General features: G+C 51.1%; 9 protein-coding genes across 9 annotated transcripts; 6 read left to right on the top strand and 3 right to left on the bottom strand.

The window, feature by feature from the left end:
- Positions 1-939: 939 nt before the first annotated feature.
- Positions 940-3,013, bottom strand: CC84DRAFT_1252845 (uncharacterized protein; the record flags this gene model as incomplete). Its single annotated transcript, XM_018184370.1, has 2 exons — positions 940-2,840; positions 2,896-3,013. The coding sequence occupies 2 exons, from the start codon at positions 3,011-3,013 to the stop codon at positions 940-942; spliced, it is 2,019 nt and encodes a 672-aa protein (XP_018032593.1).
- Positions 3,014-3,603: 590 nt separating this feature from the next.
- CC84DRAFT_1126405 (heavy metal translocatin) lies at positions 3,604-6,201 on the top strand (the record flags this gene model as incomplete). The annotated part of the gene is made up of 4 exons (XM_018175742.1): positions 3,604-4,485; positions 4,538-5,042; positions 5,100-5,812; positions 5,863-6,201. Coding segments are annotated over 4 exons (2,439 nt in total), but the record flags the coding sequence as incomplete, so codon positions are not given.
- A 550-nt stretch (positions 6,202-6,751) lies between these two features.
- CC84DRAFT_1198444 (PQ loop repeat protein) lies at positions 6,752-7,871 on the top strand. Its single transcript, XM_018181564.1, has 2 exons — positions 6,752-7,159; positions 7,217-7,871. Exons 1-2 carry the CDS (start codon positions 6,882-6,884, stop codon positions 7,812-7,814), a joined length of 876 nt encoding a protein of 291 aa, XP_018032591.1. The 5' UTR covers positions 6,752-6,881; the 3' UTR covers positions 7,815-7,871.
- On the bottom strand, positions 7,831-8,718 carry CC84DRAFT_1252840 (oxidoreductase; the record flags this gene model as incomplete). Its single annotated transcript, XM_018184369.1, has 3 exons — positions 7,831-8,014; positions 8,070-8,604; positions 8,670-8,718. The coding sequence occupies 3 exons, from the start codon at positions 8,716-8,718 to the stop codon at positions 7,831-7,833; spliced, it is 768 nt and encodes a 255-aa protein (XP_018032590.1).
- Positions 8,719-9,045: 327 nt separating this feature from the next.
- Positions 9,046-10,931, top strand: CC84DRAFT_1252834 (succinate-semialdehyde dehydrogenase-like protein; the record flags this gene model as incomplete). Its single annotated transcript, XM_018184368.1, has 7 exons — positions 9,046-9,156; positions 9,204-9,343; positions 9,389-9,761; positions 9,812-10,100; positions 10,151-10,669; positions 10,721-10,845; positions 10,902-10,931. 7 exons carry the CDS (start codon positions 9,046-9,048, stop codon positions 10,929-10,931), a joined length of 1,587 nt encoding a protein of 528 aa, XP_018032589.1.
- A 1,042-nt stretch (positions 10,932-11,973) lies between these two features.
- On the top strand, positions 11,974-13,017 carry CC84DRAFT_1053118 (uncharacterized protein; the record flags this gene model as incomplete). Its single annotated transcript, XM_018173500.1, has 4 exons — positions 11,974-12,265; positions 12,375-12,588; positions 12,611-12,835; positions 12,927-13,017. Coding segments are annotated over 4 exons (822 nt in total), but the record flags the coding sequence as incomplete, so codon positions are not given.
- Positions 13,018-13,657: 640 nt separating this feature from the next.
- Positions 13,658-15,727, top strand: CC84DRAFT_1252829 (aldehyde dehydrogenase; the record flags this gene model as incomplete). The annotated part of the gene is made up of 5 exons (XM_018184367.1): positions 13,658-13,992; positions 14,038-14,510; positions 14,558-14,873; positions 14,980-15,354; positions 15,404-15,727. Exons 1-5 carry the CDS (start codon positions 13,918-13,920, stop codon positions 15,725-15,727), a joined length of 1,563 nt encoding a protein of 520 aa, XP_018032587.1. The 5' UTR covers positions 13,658-13,917.
- A 277-nt stretch (positions 15,728-16,004) lies between these two features.
- On the bottom strand, positions 16,005-17,582 carry CC84DRAFT_1252822 (succinate-CoA ligase; the record flags this gene model as incomplete). The annotated part of the gene is made up of 6 exons (XM_018184366.1): positions 16,005-16,139; positions 16,188-16,309; positions 16,360-16,862; positions 16,930-17,363; positions 17,414-17,464; positions 17,535-17,582. The coding sequence occupies 6 exons, from the start codon at positions 17,580-17,582 to the stop codon at positions 16,005-16,007; spliced, it is 1,293 nt and encodes a 430-aa protein (XP_018032586.1).
- A 413-nt stretch (positions 17,583-17,995) lies between these two features.
- Positions 17,996-19,144, top strand: CC84DRAFT_1099489 (succinate-CoA ligase; the record flags this gene model as incomplete). The annotated part of the gene is made up of 4 exons (XM_018174828.1): positions 17,996-18,136; positions 18,209-18,669; positions 18,724-18,758; positions 18,810-19,144. The coding sequence occupies 4 exons, from the start codon at positions 17,996-17,998 to the stop codon at positions 19,142-19,144; spliced, it is 972 nt and encodes a 323-aa protein (XP_018032585.1).
- Positions 19,145-19,217: the final 73 nt, after the last annotated feature.

Genomic DNA, 19,217 nt, shown 5'->3' with positions numbered 1-19,217 from the left:
GTCGCAACTACCGTCACCCTTCTTCGATGAGTTCATCAATCTATTACCTTTCAGCTACACCCGGCCAATGAACATCTTTCCTGGGGCCGAAGACATCTTCGACAACCAGGCCATGTTCGATTCTGCCAACACTTTCCTCCCTACCTCAGCTTCAATGCCTATCTACAACTCTATCCCGCTTCAAGCGCATATGTCAGATCCGATGTGTACCAACATTACCTCGCCAATACCTCCGCACAGTAACTCGATGCCGGCTCCAGAATTACCGCAGAACCAGACCGCCAACTCCACGACAAGCTTTTCCCCTTCGTCAAGCCAGTCTTACGGCATTTCCCCCGGTCGCAGAGAGAGTTTCTCTCATCTTCCGAACTCGACATCAGGCGATATGAGTTTCATGGCGATGCCACAAGGAGGAAACACGAATGCGAGACGACTGACAAGCCCTTCTGTCAGCATGAAGAGGCCATGGTATGAGACATCCACATAAAACAATGGTTTGGATGAACAATGGAAATACTCATAGCACAAGGCGCTGGCCCTTGACGATGCTTAACGAATCTCACTAGTCACTAAGAATATTCCCCCTGTGTCCAACGTGTTGTACCTGTATGTAGCTGATGACGAGGTGTTTCACGTATGCCCAGATTAGCTCATCCTCCATCGGTTGGTCAGCCACTAACCGGCCCGACTGTGGTCACCTCGGCTATGAAGGGCACATAGCCGAACACACACGATCGCGAGGTCACGACCTCTTCAGCGGTTGCCTCGTAGGTATTTGATGTGTACACAATATAAGAGCATGATGATTCCGGATCGATTTGATGTTGACAAAGAATGTATCGAGCTGATAACTGAAAAACGCTACAGATCAGATTCCAATTAGAAGTTTGACATTCTGATGGAGTGGTCACACTTCACTCCCGTAGATAGTTGATCAACCTAAGCCGGTGACACTGTAAGCGCTGTCCTGCCGTTAAGATCAACCTCGATTGATGCCTTGCCCTGTGCATCGGCAGTGATGGTCTCAACAGTCTCCTTCATGATCTTGTACATACCACCAGGAGTCAGACGCTCGAAGCCAAGCTTCTGCTTACCCGCAGACTTGCCATTGTAGAGCACGAGCTCAAGCGATTTGCCGTCATGACTGTAAGCTTTTGCGACAAGAACCTCAGGGAATTTGCAGTCCGCAAGAAGGGGTCCAGTCATGGCGACGGGCTCGGGGCCATAGAGGGTAGCATTGGCGAGGTCTTGGTAGCGCATCAAACGAGCCATGAGAGCCACAACCTGAGATGTAGCTGAAAGGCCCTTATTATATAAGGCACCGGACGATGTGGCGGTCACGGGGAAGTATTCGTCGTCAAGCTGTTGAAGTGCATCGACACGAACCTTCTCATCACCAAACTCGGCGGCGCAGCCAGCGACGAAAGCGCGAAGTGCACCGATGCCACCCTTGTAGTTACCAGGATCCATCTTATCAGCGCCGCGAAGGTCTTTCACGTCCATCTTACCGGTATCGTACGTGACATGCTCATTTCGAATGATGGCCCAGACACGGCTACCAATGTGAGGAAGGTAGGCGGTCAAATTCATAGCATTGATACAGTCGGACAGGGTACCGGACAGGCCGGGGATGGTAAGGCCAGTAAGCTCGGATCGGATCGGCAAGATACGACCATCTGGCTCTGTCATCTCATCTTCAAGGGCACGCTCGAATCGCGGCTTGATCTTCTCCGCGTAGTCATTGCCAAGCATACGCGAGGAGATAATCAAGCCAGCCATGCCGATGAGGTTGCAGAGAGAATACGTCCAGTTGGGCTCGCACGGGTAGAGACAGTAATCATTCGTAGCCATGTTCTGGTACATATCGTCTGCAAGATCTCCGAAGGACTTTGGGAAGTTGATGCCATCGGCGATCTGGAAATTGAGCGCACCGGGTTTTTCGTAACGGCGATCGCCGGTTGCAGACTCATAAAGACCAATGGCCACACCGAGGTAACCAGTCACCATGATGTTGTCGTAATTTGTGGGATCGTAGTCGGTGGTGAACTTGCCAGTCAACCGCTCCCACTTCCAGTAGCTCATAATCCTCTTTGTCAAGGATTTCTCGATACAGTTTCGACATGCTTCGGCAGCATATCCATGGAAGCCAGGTGCGTAATGCGTCAAATAGAGAGCAAGAGAGTCGACCACGCCGTAAAGCTGATAGCGAACGGCGCCTGTTTGAAATTGGTCGATCACGTCGTGATAGCTGAGATCGTCATGCTTCGTAAGGCCTCGCTCAACCATATGCTGGACAAATCTCAAAGTCTTCTCGTCCAGCTCGCGGGAGCCGGGGGCGGGGGCTGGAAGAGCGGCCTCTTGCATAGACTTGACCTTCGCTGGGAGCCACTTGTTGCGTGCTTGCTGGGTAAGGCGACCGCGGGCGCCGATTATGGATGATTTGTAAATCATCCACGAGACACCCACAATGCAGATCGCTCCCCAGGCAGGTCCCGCCTGATCGAATAGCTTGTCCTTCGCGAGAAGGCCAGCAAGTCCCGCCGATCCAAACCAGAGCAACAGTGGGAAAAGTACGCCTCCCATAGCGAACCAGACGAAGAGGGTGATTGGAATGCCGACGATGGTGAGGACGAAAGCGAACAAGGACGGAATGGTGGCCACGGAGACAAGACCGGCACCTGGGAAGAGAAGTCCTAACGCCATGGCTCGTAACGCAGTTGACTGAAGATTCTGGAAAGCCCAGAGGCCGACAAGATAAAGGCCGGCATATTGGACGAGTGTTCGTCGTTGGTAGTATCGCTTCGTTGTTCCAAGTCCTGCGGAAGGAGGGATCATCACACCTACAAAACCCATAAGCCTTTAAATCAGATACAGGCTAACGTGACTAATACTCACTCTTCAGGTCAAACTCCCTCCATCCCTTCTGATGCGACGGTTCCTTTTCAAAGCGAAATTGGTCGAATTGTTTGCCCTGGTGGACATGCCCTGGTGCTTGCATAACCTGGGTAGCCATTTTGATTATGGCAAATCCTCAATAAGCTTGCGGGGTCATTCAAGGTCAAAGAAATAATAATGTAGTCGGCAAAGTCTCAAACGGACAGTCAGTCGATTCCAGGTTGGAAAAACCACACACTTGCACGACTGATAACTCTGGTCAAGGGAATTCTGCAATCGTCGATATATATCGCCATCATTACAGATCGAAGCACGGTGTCCGGTTAGATGCGCGTTGCCGTTTCTGGAAAACTGAAGGGCGGTCCGGCTGTCCGTGCTGTTTTCGCGCCTCGAAGGACCCTGGAGTCACGGACCGCACACTGCTTGACACCTAGCAAGATGCGACTGCCGCCGATCGTAGCGTTCTCGCCCTGGCGCGTTTCTGATGGAGAGCGGGGTGTAAGCGGACCTCCCGCGTTTGTTGGGAGAAGGGTGATAGAGGAAACGTGCAGTGCGCTCTGTAGGTGGAGGCGCCCCTGCACGTGCTGAGCCGCCAGGTCAACGGTGCAGCGCCTTTGCGCATACGTTATTGATACACCAAGGTCTCAAAACTCTTCAAGGTCCTACGTTTCACAACCAGAATCTTGAGAACATCCATCGAATATCAGCATGGCCTGCTGCTACATTGCAGCCTCATTCATAGCTTTCATTATCCGAAGCTGCGATGCTCTCGATATCAATTTACATCTCCAGTACAACGAATCAGTGGAGCACAGCTATGAAGACGAAGAAGAAATGGTTCAGGGCGATTCCATCGAGAAATTAGATCCTTCTGGCGTGACCATTGTGTCTATTATTGGAATGACATGCGCCGCGTGTACATCAACAGTCGAATCGGCATTGAAGGAGGTGCACGGTATTAACGAAGCATTGGTCTCCCTGCCATTTCAAGAAGCGAGAGTATTGCATGAGCCGGCAGTACGACAGAAGGAAATAATTGAAGCAATTGAAGCCGTGGGCTATGACGCAGTTGCCGGGGAAAGAGCTGCCGAGCAGAAAATTAATACTCTTCGACACACCGAGGAACTTACGACTCTGCGTGAATCCCTAAAAGGGCTGTCTTTGTACTCGGGCGCCATCTTCACTCTCGGCACACTGCTGGAATGCTCCGGGTGGCATATGGCGCTGAACACCGCCCCAATAAGGCTCATACGACCCATTGTCCTCTTTTCTCTAACGCTTGTAGCTGCTACCAAATATGGTCGCTGGATTTTCCGGAACGCAGCAACTGCAGGAATACATCTCCGTGTCAATATGCACACACTCATTGCTGCATCCACGGCAGTGGGTCTGAGCCTAACGTTTCTGAACATGCTCAGCATGAACGCTAGGACAGATGCGCTATACTTCGACACCATCATCGGGGTATTACTGATCGTAACTGTTGGAAGATATATGGACTTACTTTCGAGGCGGAGAGCCACGGACACCTTCGCCGGACTTTACTCGCTTTTGGATCAGACATCTAATGTGAAAATGGCAAAGCTTGACGTGAGTCTCACCTAGCACGTCCCTGAAGGATGTTCGCTAACTCTGCATCTAGAAGCGCGTCCCTGCATCCATGGTTCGATCAGGCGACGAGATAGTCATCGATGCGTTCAATATCGTGCCGTGCGACTGTTATGTGGTCTCCGGTAAATCGCATGTCAATGAAGCAGTGATCACCGGCGAGCCACTACCAAAACCTAAAGAAGAGGGCGATCTGCTCCTTGCAGGCTCACGAAACGGCCCCGCACAACTCCGAGCACGCGTAAATCAGGATCTCAAGGGCTCATTCCTTACGCAACTTGTTCGTAGCGTCGAAAACTCATTGTCAGCGAAGGTTTCTGTACAGCATCGAATCGATGTCATCACGCAGTACTTCGTCAGTGGCATCTTCGCTATAGCAATCCCTACAGCGATCTACACCTTTGTGGCAACTTTTCGCGCTGAAGATAGTTACGTCGACGCATTAGACGCAGCCGGTCGGAAGTTGATGACTATCCTCGCTGCTGCCTGTCCCTGCGCGTTGGGTCTAGCAACCCCTTGTGCAGTGATGGCTGGTATAGGTGAGTGGCCTAAAGATCCAGCATTATGAGAACTTCTAGTGACATATACTTACACAGATGTATCGTGGCGACGAGGCATGCTCATGCTCGAGGGTGGGGATACCATGGAACGCCTTCAAACAATTACCCACGTCGTAATGGACAAGACTGGTACTCTGACAAAAGGTACGCACTCTGTCACTGACATGTCCATTAATGGACGCTGGAAGGGAAAGGAACAATTGCTGGCGACCCTGGTCTGTGCAGCCGAGGAGCACGGCATGTCTGCACATCCACTTGCACTAGCGATCTTCAGACGACTCCTACCCATATCTGAGGATATGTGGAGTAAGTACCAGGACGTTGGCGGCGCACGCAAGCCCCTGGAGACCGCTGGACGGGGCGTGAAGTGCGAGGTCAATCCTGGCGATGGACTGTGGCGAGCTGTTAGCGTGGGCAACCTCGCATGGATGAAGGACAACAACGTGAAGGGCGTTGAAGTGCTCCCTGTCAAGGTCGACAGTGAAGGCTCAACCGTATTTGTCGGAATCGATGGGGACATAGCTGCCAGTATTGTCTTACAGGATGCGTTACGGCCCGACGCGAAGGCCACGATCGATGCCTTGAAGGCACAAGGCCTTACGATTTCAATGCTTACGGGTGACCAGCCCGTGGAAGCATGCCGCATCTCGAACGAGTTAGAAATACCCGTTAGGGGCTCTGCGGCCACCCCAGATGTGAAGGTCAAGCACATCAAGTCCATCCAAGAAAAAGGTGGCAAAGTCCTGATGGTAAGTCGGTTGCAAGGAAGACCGGTCTTCGTGGTACTGACTAATCGCAGATTGGCGACGGAATGAATGATGGCCCAAGCCTCGCAACCGCGGATGTTGGAGTTATGATCTCGAATGGTCGCAAGTGCTTGACATCTGGAGGAAGTGTACTACTTCTTCAACCACAGCTCGATTCCATCTTGACGCTGCTAGAAATCTCGCGGAAAACGATGAAGCAGGTATCGACTAATATACGCTGGGTTATTGCTTATAACGCGATAGCGGTCGCACTTGCCATGGGTTTAGGTTCACCTCTTGGGATCTCCATAACCCCACCGATAGCGGCTGGCATGATGTCGGTATCTTCATTGTTCATCACAGTACAGGGTCTGCTCTTGAGAGGAAGACTGGGTCTGCGTGAAAGCGAGAAGGCCCTGATTCCACCGTTGTGGTGATGAAATATTGCATAGTCCTGAGGATGCTACGAAAAGGACTACTTTCTATCAGTGTCTGGTGTATAAACAAATGATTTTGCCGGCTAGTTCTTCTTGTGAAGCGAATTACACAATCCCTTGTGACGTGCGCATCACTGAACATGACGCTACATTTGCACCGCACCAAGGTCGTAGGCGACCCGACCTCAGGAATCTGCCCCAACAACTGTATATGCCTGACATGTGGGTACAAGCAAATGAGATTTCGTCCTCTTGCGACCGCGATGTGAGATGTTCTGTTCGTCAAAACATTCCGTCCGAGCAATCGCTCATCGGACCGTCCCCGTACCGCGGGTGGGAGGTAGCGGAGGCTCGCTTGTGCCGCGGAACGAATGAAGATGTGGTGGATGACTAATCCAACGAGAGCACATCATTGGCCGTGGTATGACGCTAAGAGTAGCTTCCGCGGCCCAAATGCATAACGTGCAGACCTGTGACCGCAATAGGTAAATCTACGCCTGATTCTCAATTCGTCATGCAGCATCAGCCTCTGCGTCGAGCAAAGATCGAGACACTTTCACTGCGAAGTTGCGTCGGTCGTCAGTGACCTTTCACAACTTTCATTCACCCTTGGCGACCCTCGACCACTCTTCGCCATGGCGCCTCAAGAGTCTATCCCGGTCGCTGCCAACATCTTGGGTACCATCGGAACCGTATGCTGGTGTGTGCAGCTGGTACCACAGATCGTCCGCAACTACCGGACGAAAAGCACAGAGGGGTTACCAGCTTCTATGATGCTTCTATGGACTGTTTCTGGGGTACCTTTCGGCGCATATGCTATTGCACAAAACTTCAACATACCTCTGATGGTGCAACCGCAGTGCTTTTGCTGCCTCTGCGGTGTAAGCTGGGCACAATGTCTTGTTTATGGCCGGTACGTCGTCTTAGCATCGAACACCCCCGGCCGGGCCTTAGTCGTTGACGAGTCTAGGAAATGGAGAACATGGACGGCGACATTGCTCCTCCTCGGTCTCTTCGTGATCTTTGCTGGAGTAGAACTGGGCCTCGTATACGCTATCCGACCGCCGTATGAACGTGGCGTTGATTGGCCCGTCTTGCTTATAGGTGTGATATCATTCATCTTGTTGATCGGAGCGTACTGCGCGATCCCATTCGAGCTTCTGAAACGTCGCGGCCGTGTGATAGGGATTGACTTTATCTTCCTGACCGTCGACTGGTGTGGCGCATTCTTTAGTCTCATGAGTTTGGTCGCGCAGTCGGAATTCGATGTGCTCTTCGGCACGATGTACGCTCTTTGCTGTGCGATTGAGATGAGTATGGTGTTGAGCCACCTCATCTGGAGGCTGCGGACTAGAGGAATCAGAAAGAGAGCGAAAGCGGAAGGCAAGACGTTTGACAAAAGTGCGGAGGGCATCGCATGGCAGGCCAAGGGAATCGACCTGGAAGCGAAGTTCTGGAAGGTGGTGGGGCGGAAAGATAAAGCGAAGGAAGAGGAAGAACATATGGAAGCCGCGATCGAAGAGGAGGTGGTGGCGGGCAAGAACACCGTACCGATTGGTGTGGTATGATAATATAATTCTACGGCTACACTGCTCGGCCTCCATCTACCTCAAGATTTATACCGGTGATGAACTGCGCTTCATCGCTAGCAAGAAAAAGCGCGGCGTTCGCGACATCTGTTGCTTCGCACAGTCGACCAAGAGGGACATTGTTGATGAATTTGCCTCTGTTCTCAGGCGTGTCGGGCATGCCTGAGAAGGCTTCAAATCTGGCGTATTTCAGCGCATGGGCATAGCAATATTCATCTCCAGTCCTCCACTTACAGCCCAGTTCCTCCCAGTAGCGGGCATAGAGAATTTACTCTGATTCCATGAGGCCCGTACTCGGCAGCAAGACCTTTCGTTACGTTCCATATTGCACCTTTACTGGCATTATACCATACCAGCCCTGGTCTCGGCCTCGTCGCGCCGACACTGGCAATATTCAGCATTACGCCACCGGTTCCATTTGTCAGTGCGCGCTGGAGGAATGTTTGGCTTCCAAAGAAGACGCCTTTGACGTTGACGTCAAAGCACTTGTTGAAGTCATTTAGGGTGACTTCATTTGTGGGCTTGTTCTTGTACGAGGTACCGGCGTTGTTCACTAGAAGTGAGACTGGGCCGTAGCGCGATTCGGCAGTCTTGAACAGCGACTCCCAATCAGATTGAGAGGTGACGTTCGTCTTATGGAATGAGAGAGAGTCGGGTCGAACAGAGGCAATGCGCTGGCTCCCCTCCTCGTCGATATCTGCGATGACAACTTTCGCGCCTTCTTGCGCGAAACGCGTTGCTATGCCAGCTCCATAACCTGACCCACCGCCTGTTGGAGATCAACAGCAGTCAATGATTGAGGAACATATAGATGTTGTAGAGAATAGAACTCACCCGTGACAATTGCGACCTTTCCGGCGAGTCTTGAACCTGCTTTAAGCATTGCGAACTTGTTGCGCACACAAAATTGTAGCCTTTAGACGAAGGGAAATACAGAGCACTGGACATAAAATTCAGAAGGATTGTCACATTCGGGGACGCCAGGCGCGTAAGACCCGGACCGATATAGTCCGGCTATCTGCAAGCTGATGTTATGCCGAAGCTGGACACGATGGACTAGCGCCGGGTATACACCAGCTCCAAGCTTCCACTTCGACGGGAGAACAGCGAAGATATCCACTCATAGGCCTTGGGTGTGCTTCTAACAGTGACAGCGGTTGGGGCCGTTGCATAATTTCTTCGTGTCGGCTCCTCGGTTCGGAGTTTCGATATGTCCAAAATGTTTCCACGAGTCCTGGCACCTTTACACCCTCTATTGACGAAGATGCGAAGTTTACCGGCAGTGTCTAAACGGACGTATGTATCTGAGCCTGGAAACAAGGTCAGCTTATCGCCCTACAGACCACGGTCAACTTCTTAACAAGACAGATACGTTCAAAACTTCGAAACCCGCGGCTGTTCCGCGAACAAGCCTATATCAACGGAAGGTGGACCGATGGTCGAGCGACATCGCGTTTCTCCGTTGTGAACCCGTACAATGGCAAAGTGATTGGAAATTGTCCAGAAATGTTGGCAACGCCTGAACTGCAATGAACATACACTGAAGTTCGCAGGGACGTGAGCGATACTACTACCGCCATCGAGAAAGCACAGCATGCCTTCGAATCGTTCAGGCACAGTTCCGCTCGTCAACGGATGGGTATAATCAGAGACTGGTTCCAGCTCATGCAAGAACATGAAGATGACCTCGCAATTATTTTGAGCCATGAGAACGGGCGGCCAATTGAGGCTGCGAAAGCCGAGATCAAGTATGCGGCGAGCTTCTTCGAGTGGTTTCAGGGAGAAGCAGTCAGGTCCTACGGCCAAACGGTACAAGGAAGTTCACCCGAGAACAGGGTGATGACGATCAAGCAGCCCATCGGTGTTGTAGGGGTTTTGACACCATGGAACTTTCCTTCTGCCATGATAACCCGTAAAGCTGGAGCGGTTCGTCTCTTGCTTGAACGAATTCCTGGGAAGGAGCTGATAGTTCATAGGCAATTGCTGCTGGCTGTACTACGGTCCTAAAGCCGGCTGCTGACACGCCATATTCTGCACTCGCACTTGCAGAGCTGGGCGAACAAGCTGGAATCCCGCCCGGCGTATTTAACATCGTAACAACGGAACAAAATGTAGCTGCAGTGGGCAAGCAACTTTGCGAACATCCTACTGTCAAGAAAATATCATTCACTGGATCGACGAATGTTGGGAAGCTTCTCATGCAGCAATGCGGCGATTCGCTGAAGAAAATGTCCATGGAACTTGGTGGAAACGCTCCGTTCGTCAGTAAGCTATCTCGGTCAGAGACACACGTTGTTGATGCTGATGAGTTTCAGTTTTCGACGACGCCGACATGAACAAGGCATGGGATGGTCTACTCGCAGCGAAGTTCAGAGGCGCTGGTCAGACCTGTGTCTGCGCCAACCGAGTATATATTCAAGAGAGCATTGCGGACAAATTCATCGAGGACTTCCACAAGCTGGTAGGCGCGAAGATGGTTGCGGGTGATCCAAGCGCCACTGGTACGAGTCTTGGTCCGTTGATAAATCTGAAAGCTCGGGAGAAAGTCGAAAGACTTGTGAAAGATGCGCGAGAGAAGGGTGCCGTGGTTGTAGCTGGAGGGCACCGATCGCAGGACGAGCCGCAGACATTTTTCCCAGCGACCATTCTAGATCGCATGTCACATGACATGCAGGCCAGTCGCGAAGAGCTTTTCGGGCCTGTTGTTGCTTTCTACCGTTTCAAGGATGAGACGGAGCTTCTGCGGATGGCAAACGATTCGGAAGTCGGGCTGGCATCGTATGTGTATACAGAGCAGTTGACACAGGCTTGGAGGGCAGCGGAACTACTACAAAGCAAGCACAACAGAGCAGGCTGCGCAAGTAGATAGTGCTAACATCACACAGCCGGTATGGTTGGCATCAATACTGGTATGATATCGGACCCAGTTGCGCCCTTCGGGGGCATTAAGCAAAGCGGCTTTGGCCGCGAAGGCGGTTCTGTTGGGATTGAGGAGTTTCAGAACGTGAAGGTTAGCAAATTCCCACATCCGTGTTCGAAGACAACCTTGATTAATGTGGGCGATAGACCATTACATTGGGAGGAGTCCAATTATGAAGATCTCTCCCAACAACGATGAGACTAGATCTAAGACAATACCATTGAGAATGCGGAAAGGAGTAGTAGAGCCTCATTAATTTGAAGTGCTAACAGTTCGATACCTTTCAGCTATTACTGGATCGTTGATGTCCACGTTGGCGCGAGTAGAAGCACAATAGTGTTTTCAGTAAAGACGCGCGGATTTCGCGATTTAACGCGCCGAGGCATGCGCGTCATCAATCACGTGACGAGCCAATCACCTGGAATGGCGCCTGTACAGGTGGCTCCATTGCCCATGGCTCACCTTGGCACTTGTCCCCACGACCCGCCCCCTCACTTTGTGTCTTAGTAAATCTGCACATATAACTTTCGAAGCTTCGCACCGATCCCAGTGATTGTAGCAGGTATGGTTGATCTGGTAAGCCCTTCTGCCCTCGCGAAGTACAAATATGTTCTATCGATGCGTCGAAACAGACCCCCGCCACGGCGAAGGACGACAGGTGCCTTTCCTGGTCCTATCCCAATCATTTGGGTCAGAGTCACCTACGTGGCGCCGTTACTGGGGTCGAATTCGCCGCAAGCGGTCGAAATCCAATACGCCGGGTGCACGTGTGTCCTCGTTCATGACATGCATCTCACGTCGTGCCCATTTTTGGTGAACTTCTGGACTTCTCTTCCATCGGGTCAGAAAGTGATTGGATATGTTGTTAAAAAGACCTCACGAGCATAACGTCATTGACTTTGACTCAAGCTGCATCCCTTCGATGGCGAAGTAATTTGCGAGTCGAGGAATCCAGGTTCTGGGAAGACACTGACTCGTTTCGATTCGGCTCATCCGTTCCAACGCGGAGGAGACTGGCGGGGTAAGCGTGGATCGCTGGTATTACGGCTTCTTGGTGCCCAGCGATGACGCTCCCCATTATTCACAACTTGCATCACTTTGGCACTTTCTCCATTCCGCTTTGCAACCTTGTCATGGTATACGCTCAGAGTCTTGTCGTTTGAAAGATAGAAATGGCCCGCTGTGTCCGCCATGACTCGCAGAAACTGCTATGAGGTTTCAAGATTTACCGTATATGGTCCATTCGTGGACCAGTATACTTACCAGATCCACCCGATCACATGCGGCGACCTGATAACCGCATACGTTGTCTTCGGACTCGCGATGTGCTTCGCCATCCTGGCCGTGTTCATCGCATGCCAACAGACTCAGCGTTCACGCGTACCGTTGAAAAGTTTATACGTGTGGATGATATGGCTTGAAATCGTAGCTAGTCTTGGGCTAGCATTGTTGGCTTTCTCATATCTGATCAAAGTACTCCGACCAAGCCTGTACTTTTATCTCGGGATCGGTACGTATACTCTCCCAGTATCTCAAAATATCACGCTTGGACAGTCATTGACACACCGAAGTTCTGACCTGGATTTTTCAGGTACCACCTTTGCTTTTGTTTGCGGGAGTTGTCAGTCAACTAAGGGTGATCTATCAGGTACAAATCCTCCTTCAGATCATCTGTAACCGAATCAACGTTATCCTTCAAGATCAAAAGAAGGGTACTCTGTTGTGCATTGGAACCTTTGTACTGGTCAGCATAATCAACGTCAGCGTCGGCATCATTTGGATTCCTGCATGCCTACAAATTAGTGATCGGCGTGTTGTATTCCTTGCGGTAGTGTAACCTTACTGATCATGCCAGTTGGATTCGAGTCAATACCATTTGGGACCGTACTGAGAAAGTATTGTTCTTCCTCCTTGATGCCGCCTTGAATTGGTATTTCGTGCGCGTTGTGAAACGAAATCTTATAGGCAATGGGATGGAAAAATACAGACCTCTGGTTCGGTTCAATCAGCGGATGATTCTGATATCCTTGCTAATGGACCTGCTCATAATTGGGGCTATGAGCCTTCATAATGGCTTTGTGTGAGTCACCTCGTATGGCCTAAAGGGCCTTGTTTCAAAACTACTGTAACTGTTCAATGATTCTCATCCTTTCTCCACTGACAACGAATAGATACGCAATGTTCCACCCTCTAGCCTACTTGGTCAAGCTCAATATTGAGATGTCGATGGCAAACCTAATTATGAAGATCGTTGTTGGAACTCGACGAGGTGACGACATCTCTGATCTCTTCACGTTCGCAACTCGATCCTTCGATGCTGGCCCTCCCACTGATATCAGTGCAAAGCGAATAAGTAGTTTTGTCAAATGGGTATCATCTATGCGTTCTTTTCGCAATCGACAGACCAACAAAGCCGCCAACACGGACGATTTCCTTGCACAGGATCATTGCAAAAGATGGTCCCAAGAGAATGCTTACGCATTGGCTACTGCGCGAAACAAGAAGCGACGTGGCTCAACTTGGTCAGATATCGTGCTCGAAGACGTTGAAGCGCCAGGCCAATCAGAGATGACAGCTTTCAGAGCAGCGTCGATGCAACGACCAGAGCCTGCATACCGGCACAGCGAGTTTTGACCTTACCTGAGCCTGCTGCCCTCTCGGAAAGGCGGTCTATATGACAGTAATATACCCACCCATTACATCAATTTCTACTTATTTCCAATTGTACCATGTGTAATCCAGCACACGAATGAAGTCTGTCACATGCCCGATGTATCGCACGGGTGCGCGAACTCAAGCAGGAAGACCACTGAGGGATGCATGCGGAGAGTTTCGCATCAATGACGAGGAGATGCATATAGCCGACACTACCCCACACCCGCGAGGTACCATGCAGGTCCGTGGCGGTCCGGCAAACTAGCGCGTGCATTGAGACCCTGAACGCGGAGAGGTAGCCGGGAGCTTTGCTTGTCGGCAGAGCCTCGCGTCGTCTTCGTTGCAAGTGCAATTGAGGATTACGCGCATCTCTGGGCTACTGTGAAGCTGTGCTACTATTCGCTCCCCTTTTGCAGAACCAACTTGGAACAACCCTTATCCATCTGCGGTCTCACCTTCCCACGAATTTTGATCTGGGCTCATTAAGCTATCTGCGATTGAACCACGATGTCGCTGAAGACTTTACACTCCCTTCGCGCATTGCCGCCATGGATGCCTCGCGCAAAGCTCCTCCGAAATCGAGTACGTTTCGCAAGTTCATCTGCTGCTTCTTCTGCTACTTTGAAGATCAATAATCGCGATGTGTCTGTTCCCACCGGGATCTTCATCAACAATGAATTCCGATCGAGCCTTTCAGGATCCAAGTTCAGCGTGGAAAATCCTGCCACTGGCCAGCCAATCCTAGAGATCGAGGAGGGTCGAGAAGAGGATGTTAATATGGCAGTCGAAGCTGCAAGGAAAGCCTTTGAAGGTAGCGAATGGGCGAATTCGAACCCAGTGTGGAGAGGCGAGCTGTTGAATCGGTTGGCGCAATTGATGGAGAGGGACAAAGAGGACATCATTGCCCTGGAGATGTTAGACACCGGGAAGACGCGTAAGCAGGCAGCCAATCTAGATTTTCCGGGCAGCGTAGGCACATTGAAGTATTACGCAGGTTGGGCAGATAAGGTTTTAGGACTGACGAGCTTTAACATTCCCGGCACGTTCGCATACACAAGGAGAGAGCCGGTTGGAGTGTGTGGTCAGATCATACCTTGGAAGTAAGTAAGGAAGTCGCACGACCCAACTTCACACTGACAGTCTATAGCTTTCCGCTTCTGATGTTTATCTGGAAAATCTCTCCAGCTATAGCGACCGGAAACACCGTGGTCATCAAGTCTGCGGAAGCTACACCATTGACAGCTTTGAAATGTTGTGAGCTTATCAAAGAAGCTGGATTCCCAGCTGGTGTGGTGAATCTGGTATCGGGCTTTGGAAAGACCGTGGGCAACGCGATAGCCAACCATATGGACGTCGACAAAGTAGCATTTACAGGGTCAACAGCCACGGGACGCACGATCTTGAAGTCTGCAGCTTCATCAAACTTGAAGAAAGTGACACTAGAGCTAGGTGGTAAAAGTCCAGTAAGTCAAGCTGTTCTCTTTGAATGCGGCATGAACCACATGGAGGAAGGTATTGGGCGGACTACCCTCAACGCTCTAACTGTGCATTATACCTGACATGTCTAAGAACATCATCTTTCCCGATGCCGATATTCAGAAGGCAGTAGAATGGAGTGCATGGGGAATCAACATGAACTTTGGCCAGACATGCCACGCCGGGACTCGCATATACGTTCACGAAGATGTTTACGACGAATTCGTAGCCGCATACACCAAACGAATGGCTTCGTTGAAAGTTGGCGACAACTTTGACGAAAGCGTGGATCAAGGACCGCAGAACAGCAAGATGCAGTATGAGAAGATTCTGGGGTACATTGAGAGCGGGAAGCAGGATGGCGCTACTATAAGTCTTGGTGGTAAGGTTGCAGAGGTTGAAGGTGCCGATGGCAAAGGGTACTACATCCAGCCGACCATATTCACCAACGTGAAGCCCGACATGAAGGTAACTGGCCCACCATTTTGTGTTAATGACGACTAACTACGATTTCTAGATTATGCGTGAAGAGATCTTCGGACCCGTGGTCTGTATCGCAAAATTCAAGACAGAAGAAGAAGTTCTTCGCGATGCCAACGATACGACCTACGGCCTTGCTGCCGCCGTTCACACCAAGGACTACGAGCGTGTCCTCCGCATCACGAATGGACTGAAGGCTGGCACGACATGGGTGAATATGTATAACTTTGTGCACTGGAGTGTCCCATTTGGCGGTTACAAGCAGAGTGGCATCGGGCGCGAATGCGGTGAAGCAGCGCTGGAGAACTATACCGAGACCAAGGCAGTGTATTACAACACGGGCATCCCGGCTCCTCAATAAAGAATGATATAGCGTGGGAGCTTACAGCATTGTAGAGTAGAGTGAGTCGTGCCGTGCATCGCCGAAGGGCTGAACTGTTAGCTTTCATGTTTCGTTCAAATGCATTTGTCAGATACACCGATATAAGCTCCAAATTTACAGCACACGTGCCAAGCTACGATCTCAGTAAGCCTCACGCCTGCCTGATGCTGGAGTATCTCAGGACATCACCCAGTAGAGCTTCAAACGTGTACATCGCGCGAACAAACAGGATGAAATTCCTCAGTACAGCTACTTCTCAACTACCAGCATTGGCCACCTCAGGATCGCGTTCTGTCCCAATCCGGCCATGTGTATTTGAAAGTTGCACCGCTAGCTGGGCTGCCTTGCCGAAGTCAGATTCTGTACGTAGGCCTAGGTTGGCCTCTTCAACCTATGGGCAAGGTCAATCTATTGCATTCATCCTAAAGAAGATACTCACCATCTGAAGCCCCTCGGCCGAGTTGGTTCCTTGCAATCGCACAACAACGGGCATGCGCAGAGGGCCCAGCTCAGCTGCAGCACCAATGATACTCTCCGCGATCATGTCACATCTGATGATGCCTACAGGGCTCGTTAGCCGATTCTTATAATCTCGAAACAGCTCGACCTACCTCCGTAGATGTTCACAAAGATACACTGCACCCTCCGGTCTCTCATGATAATCTCAAAAGCCTTCTTCATTGTCTCCGTCGTCGCCTGTCCACCTGCATCCAAGAAATTCGCGCTTGCACCACCATAGTGCGCAATGGCATCGTTGGTCGCCATGGCTAGCCCAGCCCCATTGACTACGTTTCCAATGTTGCCTTCCAACTTGATGTAGACCAGTCCGTACTTCTCCGCTTCAACCTCGTCACCTTGTTCTTGTTCGACATCACGGAGGGCGAACAATTCAGGCTGGCGCTTCTCAGCCGCATTGTCAAAGCTGAACTTCGCGTCGAGGCAGGTGAAGGTAGAGTCGGAAGAGCGGACTAATGGGTTTATCTCGAGGAGTGTTGCTTCTTTGGATATGAAGAGCTTGTGCATCTTCTGGAGAATGTCTCCGAGATTGTGCGTCTCCTGGTCGGTTGTCTCGAGGGCTGATGCAATTCTGGAGACAAGCTCTGGTGTAATACCTCTGCAAATAGTTAGCAAGGTGTTTGTCGTTGCACTGGAGCGGTACCTCGAGGCGGTCGTGTTCTTACTTGGTGAGCTCGAAATTAAAGGTCAACAACTTCTCAGGATTTGACTTAGCGACGCTCTCGATATCCACACCGCCAGACTTCGACAAAATAATGGCAGGCTGGTACCTTTCCCGATCAATAGTCATGGCAAGATACCATTCGTCTTGATACTCGATTGTCTCCGCAACGTATATCTTGTTCACTTGCAGTCCCTTCTCGCCTGTTTGTTTAGTCACTAGACGGTGGCCCAGCATTTGGGATGCCATCTGTCCGGCGCTGGCGGCATCATCTACTTTCTGTATACCACCTCTGAGGCCACTCGAGAACAATCCTTTTCCGCGACCGCCCTTTTGTATTTGTGACTTGAGGATGCATGGCCCGCCGAGAGAGGTGGCTATACACTCAGCTTCGGCTGGCGATCGAGCAAGTTCACCCCTGGGTACGGGTATGTGGACCTACGAGAGTTAATTAGTTCTAGTTTCCCGAAGAGTAAGTTGCAGCATACAGTTTTAAGCAAGTTCTGCGATTGATACTCATGCAAGGAGAGGTATCTTCGCTGTGTACATGTGATCGCTTTCTACCCGTTTTTGAGTACAATTTTTTCTAGTCCGATTGGGTGCACATACACTGGTTTGTCTGGCCAAGACTATGCTGTAACCACTTTTCCTCAACATGGCTGCTCGCAGCAGTCGTTCGGTCTTCTGAGTCCGTGCGCTATGCGACACCTTGAAGGGCGCCTAAGTGAACAGACAAGCAACAATAAGAAGACCGTAACACCTTGTTACTCTCTGTTGTATATCCTGAGTTGTAGCTTGACGTTCTCGCCTATCCAAGCGCGCAAGTTGGGTTCGTGACAACATCAGCTTCATGTAACCGATATAACCGAGCCTCCGTCTCCGTACCGTGGATGCAACTACTGTAGGTGATTACATTGAGGGTACCTGTACTGCAGCCTGGATCAACAGCTGTTAGCATTGGAAAAGCTGCATTGTCCATAATCTCGACCAATGTTCGAACAAGTCCTCCTCTACATCTCTCTTGGTTCACAACAATGCGCTCCACATTATATTCCCGAGCAATCAACCGCATGCTCAGACAGCATTGCCGCCAAAGAGGTCTTGCGAGCACAAGCATCAGACGCTATGCCTCCCATGGGGACAACACAATCGCCAATCTCCGGATCAACCAGCACACGCCGGTGATCTACCAAGGCTTCACTGGTAAAGCTGTGAGTACACTAACTTGCAGGAGGGTTTGGTGAACGGATTTTTACTAGTCTACACGTACTCACGAAACGCAGGCAACTTCCAATGCCAAAGACACAATCGCCTACGCTACAAACGTGGTCGGGGGCGTCTCACCCGGCAAAGGCGGCCGAGACCATCTCGGACTTCCAGTCTTCAATACCGTTCGTGAAGCAAAGGACGCTCTGGATCCACACGCTACATGTGTGTTCGTTCCCGCAATGCACGCAGCCGGCGCGATCATAGAAGCCATCGAAGCAGAGATCCCACTCGTTGTTTCAGTCGCCGAGCACATTCCAGTGCACGACATGCTTCGTGTGCATGAAGTGCTCAGAACGCAGAGCAGGACACGCCTGGTGGGTCCCAACTGTCCAGGAATAATCGCACCGGAGCAGTGTAGGCTGGGGATTATGCCTTACAAACAATATCTGAAGGGGTGCGTTGGGATCGTGAGTAAAAGTGGCACGTTGAGCTACGAGGCTGTCGGTGCGACGACAAATGCAGGGCTGGGACAAAGGTAGGTTAACACATAGGTTCGTTGCCTATGGTTTCTGACCGTTGCGCTCAATAGCATTGTCGTCGGAATGGGTGGGGACATGCTGCCAGGTAAGCTCTGCGAATGCGAATTGTTTTTCACAGCGCCTAAGATCCCGTCAGGTACCACACTGGTCGATGGCCTGAGGCTTTTCTTCGATCATCCCGAAACAGAAGGGATTATTGTGATCGGTGAGGTTGGAGGGGAAGCCGAGTTGAACGCTGCGGAACTTGTCAAGGAGTACAGAAGCCGGACGGAGAATCCCAAGCCGATCATCGCAATGGTTGCAGGGAGGACAGCGCCAGAGGGAAAGACGATGGGGCACGCAGGGGCACTGCTTTCGCCACGCGACGCGACGGCTGAAGCGAAGGCAAAGGCATTGGAGGAGGCAGGCGCGGTCGTGGTGCCACACCCGGGCCTCATGGGCAGCGAGATGAGGCGCCTGTTGGGAAGATAATTTTGTGTGCAATGCATCTGCGTCCCAATTGAATGAGGATGCTTTCGCCGCGGTGTTTCTCTTGAACTCTCAA

This window comes from Paraphaeosphaeria sporulosa (assembly GCF_001642045.1).
Source record: "Paraphaeosphaeria sporulosa strain AP3s5-JAC2a unplaced genomic scaffold CC84scaffold_9, whole genome shotgun sequence".
NCBI lineage: Eukaryota > Fungi > Ascomycota > Dothideomycetes > Pleosporales > Didymosphaeriaceae > Paraphaeosphaeria > Paraphaeosphaeria sporulosa.
The sequence above is the reverse complement of the archived record's forward strand: the minus strand, read 5'-3'. Positions and strand labels throughout refer to the sequence as shown.